General features: G+C 39.5%; 1 protein-coding gene across 1 annotated transcript in view; it reads right to left on the reverse strand.

The window, feature by feature from the left end:
* Positions 1-15,842, reverse strand: part of WDR17 (WD repeat domain 17) — a 77,324-nt gene that overhangs the window by 25,854 nt on the left and 35,628 nt on the right. Inside the window, exons 6-12 of the mRNA XM_053659798.1 lie at positions 14,172-14,294; positions 11,895-12,079; positions 9,020-9,188; positions 6,429-6,520; positions 3,621-3,703; positions 2,134-2,220; positions 456-620 (exon numbers count right to left, since the gene is read on the reverse strand). Of these exons, the coding sequence (XP_053515773.1) occupies positions 456-620; positions 2,134-2,220; positions 3,621-3,703; positions 6,429-6,520; positions 9,020-9,188; positions 11,895-12,079; positions 14,172-14,294 (904 nt within the window). The remainder of the gene's footprint in view (positions 1-455; positions 621-2,133; positions 2,221-3,620; positions 3,704-6,428; positions 6,521-9,019; positions 9,189-11,894; positions 12,080-14,171; positions 14,295-15,842) is intronic.

The following is a 15,842-nucleotide window of genomic DNA, read 5'->3' on the forward strand; positions in this document are numbered from 1 at the left end:
TCTTCATGCTAAAATATATAATTACCTTCTTTTATTCCTTTCTTAATGAAAAGAGTCTAGTTTTTTCCATAACATGTAAACATTGTTAAAAAGGTTTTATATATTTCTATATTTTACATATATTTCTATCTTTTCTATATTTTAGAGATCTGTTTCCAATCTTTCTACTTTTCCCAAAAGATCCTTTTAAAATTTTTGTTTCTATTAACTTTGTTATTAGTAAGATAGAAATAAGCATCCATAGGAAGTAAAATAAGTAAGAAAATAGAATATCATGACAACAATGATAATATAAGCATGACAAAATTCAATTTACTTTCAGTTGAATGCAATTAGCTACTTGTTAACCACCAACATGTCAAGTACATATTTGAAATATTCCCTGCATCAGTCGGATCATATAAGTGAGGACATTTCCAAAAATGAAAAGAAAATGAGAACCCCAAAATACACACCTGTCATCAGAACCGCTGCAGAGAACCCCCTCCCTGAGAGGAGACCACCGCACGTGGAAGACCTTGGCCGTGTGCCCGCTGAACACCTTCAGCGGCTGCTCCGAGCTGGTGGCCACGTAATAGACGCGCACTTCCTTGTCTTCGCAGCCCGTGGCGATCATGTCTCTGAAACAGTACCAGTGGCACACGGAAGTGTGAGACATTTGAGAGTGTTTGTAACCAAGGATTTAAAAACGTACACAGTTCTCACTTCTAACACTGGAATTTTTTTTGTTTGCTTCCTTAATGAAGTTGGACTAAAAACTTACCTAAGTAAAAACACAGTTGGCAGAAACTGCCCTAATACCCAAAGAAGTTCCTCTCTCAGTGTTAATCAGTTGAATTTTTATGATATGCATCTTAGATCAGAAATAATGGCATTTAATTTCTATATGTTCTTTTAAAAAATGTTCAGAATTATAACTTCTTGAGTAGTTCTCACAACTTTATATTTTGCAACTGTTGGTGAGGGTTTGAGATATGTTTACTTGCTGGTAAGTAAAACTACAAATCACTACTAGTCACTACAAACCCTGACCCCCGGAGGCAGAAGAAGGTACAGGAAAGGGTGGGAAATGGTAATGGGAAAAAATACAATGAAAATTAAGGTAAAAAAATTAAAAGTTCAGATTACATAAGTAAATGAATTTTTAAAAAGTAAACATAAAGTATTTCTAAAATGCAAAAACCCAAAACTAAAATCAAACAAACATTATCGTTTTAGTGGCAAAGGGGCAGCCGGGAGAGAAGAGCATTTGGATGAAGCAGGTGACAGTGACTCCTGGGTGACCGGAAATGGAAACTGAGAGATGACGAGGTAGGTACGCTACCAGGGAGACACTGGCATGGGCTCATTATGTGTGTAAACTCTAATCATGTGTAGTAACTGCTTCCATACTGACTGGAAGAAATACCTAGATCCATCATTTAGTGTAGTATGGGATTGGACTCAGAACACACATGAAGTTTTAATGTTTCAATATGTGTATTTTCCACCTGTGAGGTGGAAAATCATAAGATACTTCACACTGTTTTAACATCTCAAGAAAGTTTGAATTTTTGAGTATAATTTATACCCTGTCAAAGAGAGGTATGAACACACAAGATTCTTGAACATGCAATGAATTTAGGATCAATTGTAGTGGAGGTTTGACTGGGACTAATTTTAAAATCTAGGCTGGTTTTTCCACAGTAAATTATCAGGCTGTTTGGCAAGGTTGGCCTTTCAAAACCAACCACCTCAGTTCCACGTGCTGACGCTGAGCATCGGGTGGGGCGATGGGAAGTTGGGGAAGAACAAGACTGCCACAGAGATTCCTAAAAAGGGGGGCAGAAAGGCCCCCATTTTTATGGCAGAATCCACACCAACAGAGATGGTACTGATTTCCATTTTTCATTCATTAACCATAAAGCATCAGAAAGTTGTTTTGGAAAAAAGAAACTGATATTTCTAAATCGTGTGATGAGTTGATGAAATAAAATTGACATCTGGAATAAATAAGCAACTATAAGACTGGGTGAGGGGAACATGGTCTAAAAACAGTGATACATATCATTTATGGGAATACCATCAAGCTTCGTAGTTATTTAATATCTCAGAAATGTAATGACTATGTATTTCAGGAAAAAAAATACTTACTTGTTGTTTTGGCTCCAATCACAACCAAATACCGCTGCAGGGTGTTTGTATTTGTGGAGCACTTTGCCGTCAATTGTTCGAATGATACTGAAATTAGGTGTAAAACATTAATAGGGGAAAATATTCTGAAGATTTCATTCATGAGAACAAAATCAGAATCATGTAAGTGAAACTTAAGTATTTTAGGATAGATCCTTGTCTGCAAAGCACCAGGAACATTAAAAAGTCCTGTGCCAAAGTTATTACCAATTATGAGTATATATACTTACATCATCTATTATTAATTATGTTAATCCATTTATATCAATTCAGAGATGATAGACTTTGATTCAGAAACTATTTCATAGAGAAACTTTTTGATCTAGGAGAAGCATAGCTTATATATCTATTTTAAAACAATTATATAATTAACATGTATTAGATACTTAGCTTCAGAATCTGTATTTAAAACTCATTTATAAGGCTGATTTACAGCCACTATCATACCAAGCCCAAGACGTGCAAGTTGCATTGTTTTCTTGGCACACTCTAAGTAACATAACTAGAAATTCGAAGGATCCCTTCTCCCTAAAAGGATCCTGTGTACCTTCACTGCAAAACAGAAGAAGATCTAAAAGCCTACTGTGTGATACCATAATACAAGAGCTATTGAGTCCTTTAAAAAGAAAAAAAGTAAATGTGTAAAACAAATGTATTACGGGGTTTTAAAGACTTTCAGGGGAGACCCTCCGGCACATCACGAGGCCCACCGGAACCTCTGAGGTGACCGGGCAGGGTGGTGACCCCTGCTTTTAAGCCTTCAGATGCTGACTGTGGCTCTTCATCAAGGCAGCAGAGCCCTGCAAGTACAGCCTCAAGTGGGCACCTCACCTGTCCCAGGTGGCAGCACCTGATTTCAGACATATTTAACCCAAGGGCAATTCTTTTCTTCCGTGGATTGTTTCGGAAACCTACTTTCCCCTAGAACTTAACAGAACTGAGAAAGCGCATGTTTCTGAAACACAGGGTCTGAGAACTTAGCTTCTAAAAAAAGGGCATTTCCCGTATGAATTACCTTATTCTTCTTTGCAAAGGCTTTTTATCCTTTTATAGATAATAGCACCTACAAAACTGTGAAGAAGTTTCTAGAGGACCCGGTATCTCTTGAGCCACTTTAAAACTGAAATGCCGACCCCTCACAAATCTGAGGAGGATCAGTTAGACTCTTTCAGAAAAGCCCTTCAAGTTTCTTTGAGGCAATTCATAGCCTATTAGGCATAATTCAAACAGTTACTGGTTTATTTTTGCATATCGTTTCCTTGTTATTTATTACCAATGTATCATACCAACACAGGACACGCCTCAGTGGGCTTATGAATACTATTTGTGGTAGCTGGCCAGCTGTACAAATGGAACCTCATCCACATTTTAAAGTCTGTGCTCCCATATATGATTGGTGTGGCTCACGCATCCTTTACCAACCGTAAGATGCCACCCTCAGCACTTACCAGAAGCCGTCCTCACTGCAGGTTGCTATTCTTTTGGAATCTTTATGACTCCAGGCAATGCAGAATATTCCATTTTTTCCATGCTTCAAAAAAGGCAAAATACCTATCAATAAGAAATAATTCACCCCTTTTTTCTCTTATTTATTTACTTCTTCTAAGTATTACTTTTCTACTAGGAACTTGCTTTTGATGATGCTGAAAGAGGCATTATTGCCAACAGCAGAAAGCTGAATATAACACAGTTGAACAACGTTAAAGTTGTCACACTTAAAATTGCCACTTTAAAACAACAATAAAATTTAAAAAAACATATAAAAGCTAAATAAATGACTTGTAAAAGAAAAAATATAAAACATAAATTGAGTGGCTTCTAGCTCTTTTTCTGTGAATGCTAGTCAAGAGCCAGAATCCATTTGTCGAGGCTTTTGTGGAGTCAAACCCTGCGTGAGGCTTTCCCTGGCAACACCAGCCTGGAGACTGGAGAACATTCTCTCTGCTTCCTAACCCAGTGTGAGCTTGGCTGCCATGGCGATGCAGGAGCAACTGCAGGCAATTGTTATTATTGACTGTCCTTCCCAATTTCGAAGAACAGTTTTAAGACCACTCCTACAACAAATAACCCTATGTATCTGCTTGTCAGCATTCTCGGACTGTGGAAGGGCGAAAGGGTCCAATCACACCTGCTGTGATGAGAACTTTTTCAAAGACAAGAAATACAGATGGGAATTTCATTCATCAGCTAGGTCATGGGTAAATAAAGGTCCATCCCTTTCCAAATTTAACTGAAAACATTTCAGTCTTATATAGTACTTCAATGATGCTGGCTGTGCCTTCTTATCCCATGCTTTAAGGCTGTTTGTCTGAGGCAGTCTCTAGTTGGCTGTTTTCTGTCTTTGGAGGTCAAGGTGGGGAAGCTTATGAAGATGAACAGGAACCTGGAGGTGGTCCCTACACTCATCAGCTAGAGCGGAGGCCTCCCGCCAGCTTTGTTATCCCACGTGGAGTGCGCTTCGGGCTCTTTACCATCCTGCACGTCCTTCGGGAGGAATATGTAACTGTTCATTAAAGCTGGCATTCTTAACCTTCCCCATATCTATTCTCCTAGACATAAGCAACTTTGATACTGGTCTTAACTATGAAAGACAGAGATGGGCACTAGAGATGCCGGGTGCCCAGATGCCAGGCCACTGGAGCAAGACTGGGAAACGGGCAGATATTTAAGGCCATGGATGCCATGGGAACAGGCCAACAGATCTGACACTGAAGAATAAACTTGCTTAGGTTTAGGCCACAAGTTTCTTCTTCAGGTTCATGTCCTCTCTCACGATTTATTGTTCTGGTTGGGAGGGCAGAGAGGGTAGGCTGGACCTAGAGTGCTGTCATGAAGAGGAAGGGGAGGGATGTAAGCAGGCAGTCGCTGCTGGGAGATTCCTTTTCTGAGAGCAATACTGCTTTACTGGGCTCGATGATGCCCGTACTCTGCATTTGTCTCATTTCTCTGTCCCCCAGAAGGGCAAGACTACCAGATCCTCAGAGGAGTACCCAACTGTTTTTTGTATAAATCGTTTTAAAGCATTAAATGTATAAACAATTTTCATATCAGTCATATATTTAATAAACTTTGACAGTCATCATTTGAAATGAATGAAATTTCAAAATAGAGACAACCCTAGATTCTGTCGTACATCCCTTGATTCATCTCTTAACATTCTCAACAATTTCCCAATATTAATGGAGCTCCGTAAACTGCAGCTGACAGTTGACTCCAAGCAGAGGTGAAAGCACCCTCTGTGATACTACAGAGAGGAAGAGCGGAGGCTTCAGGGCTTGTCACAGGATGAAAGGATTTAAGAACTGAAAGGAAACGTAGGAAATTATACTGGGTTGGCCGAAAAGTCTGTATGGTTTTCTCTGTAAACTAAAGGACACATTTTTTATTTTCACCAATAACTTGATCGATTAGGATATTTTGAGTATGTCAGCTATCTCCTGCATGGTATAATGTTGATTGTTCTCAATTCATGTCTCGATTCGATGGCTACCAACTTCAACTGGTCCACCTGACCATGGAGCATCATCCAGTGAGGAACCTCCAGCAGGAAACTTCACAAACCACTTCTGACACATTTGATCAGTCACAGCACCTTCTCCATACATTGCACAAGTCTTTTTTTTTGCACTTTTACCTTTCTTGAAATAATAAAGCACAGTAGGCTGAAAATATTGCATATTTTCTTCCATCTCCAATATTTAAATGGCTACACAAAAAAATCACCAATTTTTAATAAGTTTTTTTAAATGCACGCTGATATGAAAGCTGTTGCAATACAATCTAACAAAATTGTTTTGAATGAAGTTAAAGACAACTAAGTGCTACTAGAGCCATCACATGGAGAAAACCAAACAACCTTTTTGACCAACACAATAGAATCTAACTCCACTGTCTTATGAAGAGGTTCAAGCAATAAAATGATTCTTCCTAAGTCAACAGCTAATTAGTCAGAGAATTGGGACTATAATTTGGGACTCGTTCTGAGTTTGGTCTTCTTCCAATTACTGTATATTTGCCTACAGCCCCTACTCAAAGTTGCTGACTCTGTAATGCAACTTTGGTGGATTTCTATATCTTAGGTTCATCTACATTCTTCAGAGTTCACTCTGGCATGTAAATGTTCCTCAGTTTTCTTCTCATTCAGAGAACATCATGCCATCTGGTGATAACTATGAAATTAAGAGACTAACGCATTGATAAAACAGGGAGCAGTATAAGACATTAGGTTGTTTGGCTACCAATAGACAACATCTTACCTCATTGAAGCGCTGCACCATTTTGCCCTTTTTAACATCCCAGATAAAAGCACCATTTTGGGAAGTCGCTCCAGCAATACAGTCCAGATCACCTTAGGAAACAATTTGTTAGGCATTACATGAAGAAACGTCTACCACAAATACGCTTTCCAAATGGTAAGACCTGTGGTTTGCAAAGCAGTTCTTTAAATGTTTTAATATGGAAATCATCAAACTCATGCAAACACAAAGAACAGGATGAATATATGACCTTCAACAATGGTCAAAGTAAGGTCAGCCTGGCTCAGTCTATAGGCCCTGCTGAGTTTCTCAGCTATAAACCTCTGACATTGCACCATTTCATCAAAAACACTTCAGCATGGATGTCTAAAAGACAGGGACACTTTTATTAGCATAACCAACCCCACACAATGACAAAGGGTCAAAAATTCCTCAATATTATCACATATCCAGTTAGCCTTTCCTTTTTTGACCATCTTAATTTTTTTTCATGGTTGGAAAAGCATTTATGTGAGCAATGCCCACAAACAAAATCAGTTTCTCTAATAAAAACATCAAACATGCTTTGCTTCTAAGAAATAAGACAATCTGTAGCAGTGAAACAGCCACTAAGCTGACGGCTGGTCCAGGGCCCCAGCAGCCCCTGCAAGAACATGGCAGCAGGGTTTTTTTCTCCTGTTACAGGGGGAGGCATGGTCTGCTACCTGGGGGCCAGCCCAGTGGGGAATTACTGTGATAAAAGATTACAGACACTAAAAGGCCCTCGCCATATTTCCAGGATTTTTATTCTGCTCCCCTTTTGGGTCCAGAATGACTAAGGACAAGTTTCCATTTTATTCACACTGTTTTTCTTTTCCTATGGAATCTATTCTAAATAGAGAGGAAATCATGCAACCACCTCTACCCTATTCTACTTCCCTCCATGCCGACCTTTGTTAATTTCTCCAGTTTCCTCCAGACTCACCTAAAAAGAGAGATTCATTTGTAATCACATTTCAGAAACATCGCAGACTTTCCTTTCCCTGAGTTTTGCTTCCTTGGGGCAAATGCTCAGTGCAGAGTGTGGGGTAAGGCTTCACGTAAGAGGAAGCCTTCTGAGAACGCGCTGAAACAGTGATCTGTACAGACACAGTTCCTACTCGGGGTTTGGGTTTGAGACTTGCAAGCATTTTTGGAGGAGAAGGAAGGGTCGGCTAGTGGCTGCGGTGGTGCTGAGTCTGCACCAGCCAGTTCAATCCCTCCATCCCCAGTGGGGGGACCCTGCTGTGAGAACCCACAGAGCGAGGACTGAGCGAGCAGGCTTCATGGTCAAACTGACCCCTGTTCCCATGTGGATTCCACCACTGCCTGCTTTGCATAAAGTCCTGCGAGGGTTTCTCAACCCTTCTGACCTCGGACACTCTTTCCTAAATGTTGGCCAACACACTCAACGAGTTGGAGACGGAGGTGAAGCAGGGAGAAGGAGGAGAACTGCTGAGCTCTTCTGGTGCCTCACTTCTTAATCAGTGAAGGACCAATTTTTCAATTAGCTGTGTTTCCAGAATGGCACTGAGCTTGTTCTGCTTAAAGGAACAATGACTGTCTGTGAAAAGTGGAAGTAAAGCCTTTTTCTAGACCTTGGAGGAGACACACAAAAAAGCAGCAGGTTCTTAGCCTTTCTGTATGGTGGGCCTGTCTGAGAATCTGATTACTATGATGTCCACGGACACGGGCACAGCTACGCTGAACATTACTCCCGAAATTCCAAGAGGCCCCCAGATTCTCTGAAGAGATCTAAACTCCTGGAGAGCCCATAAATTCAAGATCAGACGTCCCTGTCCAATGAGATAAGGGGGGACAAGCTGTATCCTGGTTGTGTGGGTCATGTGTAGGTTCTACATTAATATTTTACTCATGGGACAAGGAAGTAAAGCATTCTAATGCTTAAAAAGTGAAACCCATTTAGGTATGGACAATTATTTATTATAGGAAAATAAGATTTTGGGAGATGGCACGGGACACCCCCTTTCTGCAAAGGAAAGCAAAAAGGCAGAAGCATCTTTCTGAGACCAAAGGAAAGGCTCTCTTATGGGTAAAAGTTCTTCAATATCACAAAGGCGGAACTGACATAGAACTACCCACATGGTTACAAGTGGACTGTGATGGTGTATAATCATTCATATTCACAAAACAGCTGGACTAGGGAAAGATATGTATTCTAACTTTTAGAAAGTAAATATTTAATTTTTACATATTGGATGCACACGAAAACTTTAACGAAAACGTTCATGTAAAGTGTGTGATATGGTTCAAGTCACAGCCCAGCTAAAATCAGGTGAGCTGCCATCCTCCTGATTTACGGTGGCTTTGCCATGTGCTTACGTCATATAAAAGGGAGTAGACATCAACGTGCCTATAAAGGAAGTTTGTTCCGAAATCCCCCAAAGCCGAACCAAAACAATATGTCATTACTAACCTGCCTCTACAAGCCTTTGGAACAAGACAGCATGGATGGGAAGAAGATCATGGATGGGAAGAGGATCATGCCAATGAAAACAGAAGTCAGGAAAGTCGTTTCATTGGGGCCCTGATGTCAACGGAACCCTCCTCACCTGGAGCCCATGAAAGGGAGTAGATGACGCCCTCGTTCCCCGGGGATGTGTGCACTGCCGTCAGCGTGTTCACGTCCCAGACTTTGATGGTGCCATCAAACGATGCGGTGGCCAAGAGGCTGGGGTCAGCAGGCTTGAATTTGCAGTCAAAGATGGTTTCAATGTGGCCCTGGGAATGCAGCAGGAAAAGTCATGAGAACTGAGGGGAATCCACATTATTAATATGCAAACCATGATGTATAATCAAGCTGAACCATGTACTGTGGCTTCCAAATATGAGTGCAAACATATAAGGCAAGTGAACCCACAACACCTGAGCCACTGCAGTGGTGGAAGGGTCTCTGTGCTGTTCTCAGTGTATGAATTGTCATAGACCTAGATTTTATTCAACCTCAGTTCCTTAAATCAGCAACTAAATAAAAAGATGTTCAAAATCCAACTTTCATCTTATACTCAACACATACATTTTCTCATTATTTATGACATACAGAATACTATACTAGACATTTATAATGTAATTAACTATTAATAGTTATTACATCATTCTGGTAGCATAATAAAAGACCAAGATAATACTGAAACTAAAAGTCCTTTCACGAAAATATTCCTTGTTTGACACCAATGACACACTCCAAAAGAATGTCATGATTTTAACAGAAAGAATTGGCATGGCCTTGATTTTAATGAGTTGTGTTCCAAAGTCTTCTAGCAAGTTTACTCTTTGGAACCGACACCACTTGCTCCCACTGCCTGCTGATTTGGGTCCCAAACATCCCACAGACTGAGACGTGGGATGTGCCGATAGATGCACACAGTTACACCTGTGAAATGGAAAGGGATCACTGTGCACTGTGGGAGAAGCTGGTAAGAATCTAATGCCAGTAGCCAGAGGTCCCATTGGTCAACTCCCCAAACTGGAACTCAGGAACTGAAACTCCCACCCCAAGCAGCAGAAACTACAACATGCTAGGACCTGGGAGAGAATTAACACAGGGATGCGGCTCTCCATTCCAACTCTTGCCTTAGAGGCACAGAGGCGCCTTCCAAGTCCTGGACCCTCAGTGACACCAGAAGCGCCACCCACAGGAAGCTGCACAGAGCTGCATGGGCCCCTCTCTAATCCCAGAGTTAGCAAAGGTGGGAGAGGTTGGTTCAGCCACAGGTTCAGGGGGCTGGACTTGGTCTGGTCCTCAAGTCCACGGTTAAGAACACACTTGGGACAGGGACTGCCTGGATGTGCATTTTTCAGTGCTAGTTCATGGCTATGCTTTCAAATTCTATTTTCGAAATTTGAAAAAAACACACAGCAAGAACTAGATTGTGAACATTTCTTCCTCATCTTCTTATCAGGAGGAATGCTGGGATGAAGGGGCAATTTTGAAGCATTTTTCTTCCTCTTAATCAAGCAGACATTCATGGGGAAGCACACCTTTTAGAAAGTGTATGAGTAGAATTTTTCTTATCCCATGTAATTTGGAATCTGCGGAGATGCTTTATGCATAGAACATCAGAGTCAGATGTCTCTTCTGAGATGTTATTTCTAGTCACTGCCAGTGTGGGTCTGTGTTAGGCATGACAGGACTTACAAGGAAAAAACTCACTGTCTCTTCTGACTGGCAGACGTTTTTAAAGGGAGAAGAGCCACTGAAATAATGTATAATAAAGGAATGTTTGAGTTTTTATTGAATTATAAGTTCGACAGAGTTAAAATTGAACAGTTTAATATGAGGACATAGACTCAATAAAAACTGCACTCAACCTAGATTGTGTAGCTCTTTACTAATGTAAATTATAACATACTTCTTTTTCTCCCTTTCCTTTTATGATTCTTTTTAAAGTTAAGTGGTAATTTGAAATACAGGAAAAGTTTCCCATGCTGGGAAAACATGTACAAAAGGAATATTTTAAAATAAGCTACACATTGTTAAAATATTTTTGCTAATATTCAATATTTTTATTTGAAGACAAATTAAATGAGTCCTGAAACAATAGTATTATTGGTTATTTCCTCTTTTTTTAAAACAAGGGATATTATAGCTCTAGACTCCTTTCTAAGTTTTTCTAGTGAACATTTAACATTTAAAAGTTTCTTAAATGTCAAAATTAGTAGAATTCAAACCTCAAGGAAAAAAGCAGGCAATTTTATAAACTCTAAATGAGGGAAAATTAAGGATGATCACTAACAAATATTAATTACAACACAATATAATTGCATGCATGCATGCATTCATTTATCCAAATTTGATAAAGAGTTGCTACGCACCAGGCACTATTTTAGGTACTAGAGACAAAGCATAGAACAAAACCAAATAAAAATATGAGTCTTCAGCAAGGTTTTATTCTACTGTATTAGAGGCTTAATGATCATAAGAACAGAAGCTGAGAGAATCATAGAGTTAGTGTAATGACTCAAAAATAGACACAATCTTGTGACGACTTCGTCCAAGTTTGCTCATTTACCAATGAGAACAGCTGAGCCTGGAGCACCTGACAGAGGTGGGCTTTTCTTCCTTCCAAGAGGGGACCCCATTTCTCATTTTGCTTCCCAAGTCCAGTCCAGTGACGTGACTTTCCAGTGCAGTCTGAAGGGCTGGGAGGCCCACACAGAAGTGGGGACACCACCGACCGTGCACAGTGATCATGACAAGCTAGGCATTCACATTTCCAGGAGTTCAATATGGAAAACTGAATGATTTTTACTGGTTTTGTCATCATTCTATACATTATTCTAAAACATTTTAGCCAGCCAGGATACAGTCCTAACACATGACTGTTTACAAAAATGTATGTTAATGATATTAATAAATAAGTAAAAGTAAACACTGTGAGCTCACAAAGCAAGTGTTGGGTATGAAAGGAGGGACACCGGACATACCATGTCCCTAAGGAAGTCCCACTTCCTGGCTCCCAGGTCGTACAGGCCAACACCCCCGTCCAGGAAACAGCACAGGGCGTGGCCGGGAGGGAGGGAGAAGGCCTGGCTCCGGGTCAGCGCTGGGGGCGGCACTGCCTCGCTGGTGGAGGAAGTGTAGTGATTTTTGGTCGGAGGCTGGATCGAAACTGAAAACGGAAAAGAAGTCAGCAGGTAAATATGCCAACAGCTCCCCACAGGCTGGAATGAAACCACATGGCCTAATTCACAAACTAATTTATACATTATATATATAATTTATACACATACGTATTTTACATGTGTATATGTATACATATGTACATATATTATAACCTATATATAATTCCTAAATTAATTTATAAATTAATAAATAAATACATTTACAAGTTAATAAAGAAAGAAAAGCCCTTTGTTTTCTCTTACCCAGAAATAATCACATTTTCTGTCACAGGGGCACTTTGGCAGCTTTGCCAAAATAGAGAGTGGGGCAAAAAAGTTCTACGGTTATTTGTATGGAAAAATAATACAATAATTAATAAAGATTAATACAAGAATAAACTCTGTGTTTTGTGTACTCACAACTGTAAACCTACTTTTGCCTCGCCCTGTATATACACAGCATTGGATATTATTTTGCATGGCGGTGTATAAAAATGCAGGGGGGAATGGATGAAAATTTGTAAGTGAGGAATCAAAACATGTTGTGAATATTTGCTTTTTTATCTTGCCATAAATTGAAGCACAGAATGGTTATTTTTTAATTAGAATCTTCTTTCAAAATCTCAATATATTATTAGCTGATGTCCCCATCTGCATAGACAAACACAAGCATGGGAATTTTTTCTTTGAAAGCTTGTAACTCTCACTACTAAATGTCATCCAATGAAAATAAGTACTTTTGACATTATATGATTCACTCCAATTTATCCAAACTTGATAAAGAGTTGCTACGCACCAGGCACTATTTTAGGTACTAGAGACAAAGCATAGAACAAAACCAAATAAAAATATGAGTCTTCAGCAAGGTTTTATTCTACTGTATTAGAGGCTTAATGATCATAAGAACAGAAGCTGAGAGAATCATAGAGTTAGTGTAAGAGTCCTAATTGTCTGAAACACATTTCTGCCTCAATTTTTCTTTCTTCTTCCTCAGGTTTACTTCAACTGTTTATATACTTCCATTTCTCCAACTTCCAGTTACGTAAGTGTCCTGTGTTTAGTTATTTTCTATAAATTCTTCATCTCATATCATGTCTTCTTGCAAGTTTTTCCTTAGAACATGAATATTCTTTTGCAAACATAATACAAAATAATGATACCACTGTAAATTATCAGATCTATATTAATTACATACTGGCAGATGGATGAATATTTCCCAGATATTCTCTTTTTTTTAGTATATTCCCTTTCTATTAAAATATAATACAGTATTCCTTATTGCATTCACTTGGATAATATCCCTCAGAATCTGAGAGTGACAGGAAGTCCATACTAAAATTAACTACCTACTAGTAACAAAAGAGGCATTTGATTCAATGAAAGTTTGCTGACAATTTGGATAAAATTAATATGATCCGTGACTTGTTTTTCTAATCTTTTAATTTACTGACATTATGAGTGGTTTTGAACTCTTTATATATCTCTTTATCTGTAATTCAACTCTTTTTTTTAGAACTTGGAAAGTCTGTATTTAAAATCTTCATTTTCACACAATTTTTTTATTCCACACTTTGTTATGTTAAGAAATGGAGTAAAAAGACTAGCCATCTAGCAATAGATTACTTGAAAGGAATTACTCAAAAATGGTGAGGTTGGTACCTACTTCTTTCTATTTTATGTTTTTTCCCTAATGAATATGTGTTACTTTTCTAATATAAAAAATATGAGAGAATCTGTGCTATTTTAGCCATCCCATGGTGTGAATCTTCATAGCAACTAAACAGAGAAACAAACAACCACAAAAAACTTGTGGGATGTGTAAACAATCCATCAGCCTCTGGACTATTAATTCCCAGTCCTGATCCGGTCTCCAGGATTTAGAAGGATTAAGGCGCCGGAGAGAAGCCGAAATGGTGTTGCTTCAGGGTTCCTTCGGCACACATACCATCCAAGGCTATTTTCTAAAATTTGCTTTTCGGTAGCATATGGGCATTTGCTATGCTCCTAGCATTACATCAGTCATTTTACTTGAACAACACAATATTTTACTGTAAAATACAATATTTTAAAAGAGTAAATTTTGTTGACACTTTCACTCACATTTTTTTCTTGGAGGAGAATTAAGTATATGTAAGCAGTGAAATCCTGTTTTCTTTAATTTAAAAGTATCAATAGGTGTTGTTCTCGAAACACTCCAAATGCGTAAAACACCTACTTGAGAATCTAGTCAGGGAAAGAAGCATTCTGTTAAAAACTTTTATTTGAAATATAAAATGTCCAGACATAAAAGTTTCATTACTTCTGATTTGCAAGACTACTACTCACTGGCATTCTTCAAACAGTAAGACTGCACAACAACACAATCAAAGAAAAAGCTAAAATGTTGTTCAACCTTAATGTGTGTGGCATGTTTTTTACTCTTTTTTCTATTCTGAATCCTTTTCTGGGGAAACTGCCTTCCATGGCACCTTACTCACAAAAATCATCGTGACAACTAGGTCACAGAAAAGCACCCCAGTGACCCCACACTCTGGAGGAGCCCACCCCTGAGAACCTCCCACCCCAACCTTAAAGGGTCCTTCCTTGTCAGAAGCTGCTCCCTTGCTAAACTGCAGCTGACAATGAAGCCTAGTAAACCTGAAGCCAGTTAGAAAGCCCCCCCTTCCAAAAAGTCTACCTTAATAAGGTCTTAGAAAACTACTGGGCAGTCCCTCAAGTGATTAACCACGGAGTCACAGAATGACCCAGCAACTGTACCCCTGCAGGTACCCCCAACAAAACTAGAAACATGTCCATACAAAAGCCTGCATTCAAATGTTCCTGCCAGCATTATTCATAAGAGCAAAAAAGCAGCAAAAAGCTACATGTCTGTCAACTGATAAATGATTAAATTCTGGCATATCCACACAATGAAACATGATTCACCCATAAATAGGAATAAATTACTCACACACCCAATGCCAGGGATGAACCTCGAAAACTCTATTGCTAAATCAAAGAGACCAGACTACAATGCCACATACTGAGTTACTTCATTTCTAGAAAACGTTGAAATCCACGGAGACAGAAGGTAGGTTAGCAGTTTATGTGCACGCGTTTCCCCAGGGGGCTGTGGAGAGGGGTCACAGAGAGAGGCGGCTAGTGGGTGTAGATGGAACGTTCTGGAATTAGGAATAAAGGTCATACTACTGTGTAACTACAGACACCACTAAACTGTACACTTTACAACGGTGAGTTTTATGGTATGTGAATTTTATCTCGCAATGGTAATAATAGTATATAAAAATTCCTGTGTCTATCACTAATTATATCATGTGAAATTAAAGGGAACTAAGATATGTAAGAATCTATTTCCATGTGTAATGTAAGTGCTTCAAGTAGAAAACAATTTTTTTCCAATTCCTTTGTTTTTCAACCATGGTTTACATTCGATACCATTCTGCACCAGTTTCTGACACACAGCAAAGAGGCAAGAAAACTATGCTTTCTAGACAGTGGTTGGTCCCCCGCTGCCCCGAGCAGCCACCTGGCCCCACACCTGTTGTCTCGACAATGCTGGTTACACTCCTCACGCTGCGATCGCATCTCTGCGGCTGCTCTGCAACCGCCCACGCGCACTGCTCAACCCCCGACCTTTCCCACCCGCCCCCAGCCACTCCCTCTGGCAGCTGTCCCTGTGCTCTCTCTCTCTCTCTGTGACTCCGTTTCTATGTTGTTTATTTATTTTGTTCATTAGATTCCATATAAAAGTGAAATCACATAGTATGTGCC

The sequence above is a fragment of the Artibeus jamaicensis genome, unplaced genomic scaffold (assembly GCF_021234435.1).
Source record: "Artibeus jamaicensis isolate MK-2021 breed Jamaican fruit bat unplaced genomic scaffold, CSHL_Jam_final scaffold_833, whole genome shotgun sequence".
NCBI classification, from domain to species: Eukaryota; Metazoa; Chordata; class Mammalia; order Chiroptera; family Phyllostomidae; genus Artibeus; species Artibeus jamaicensis.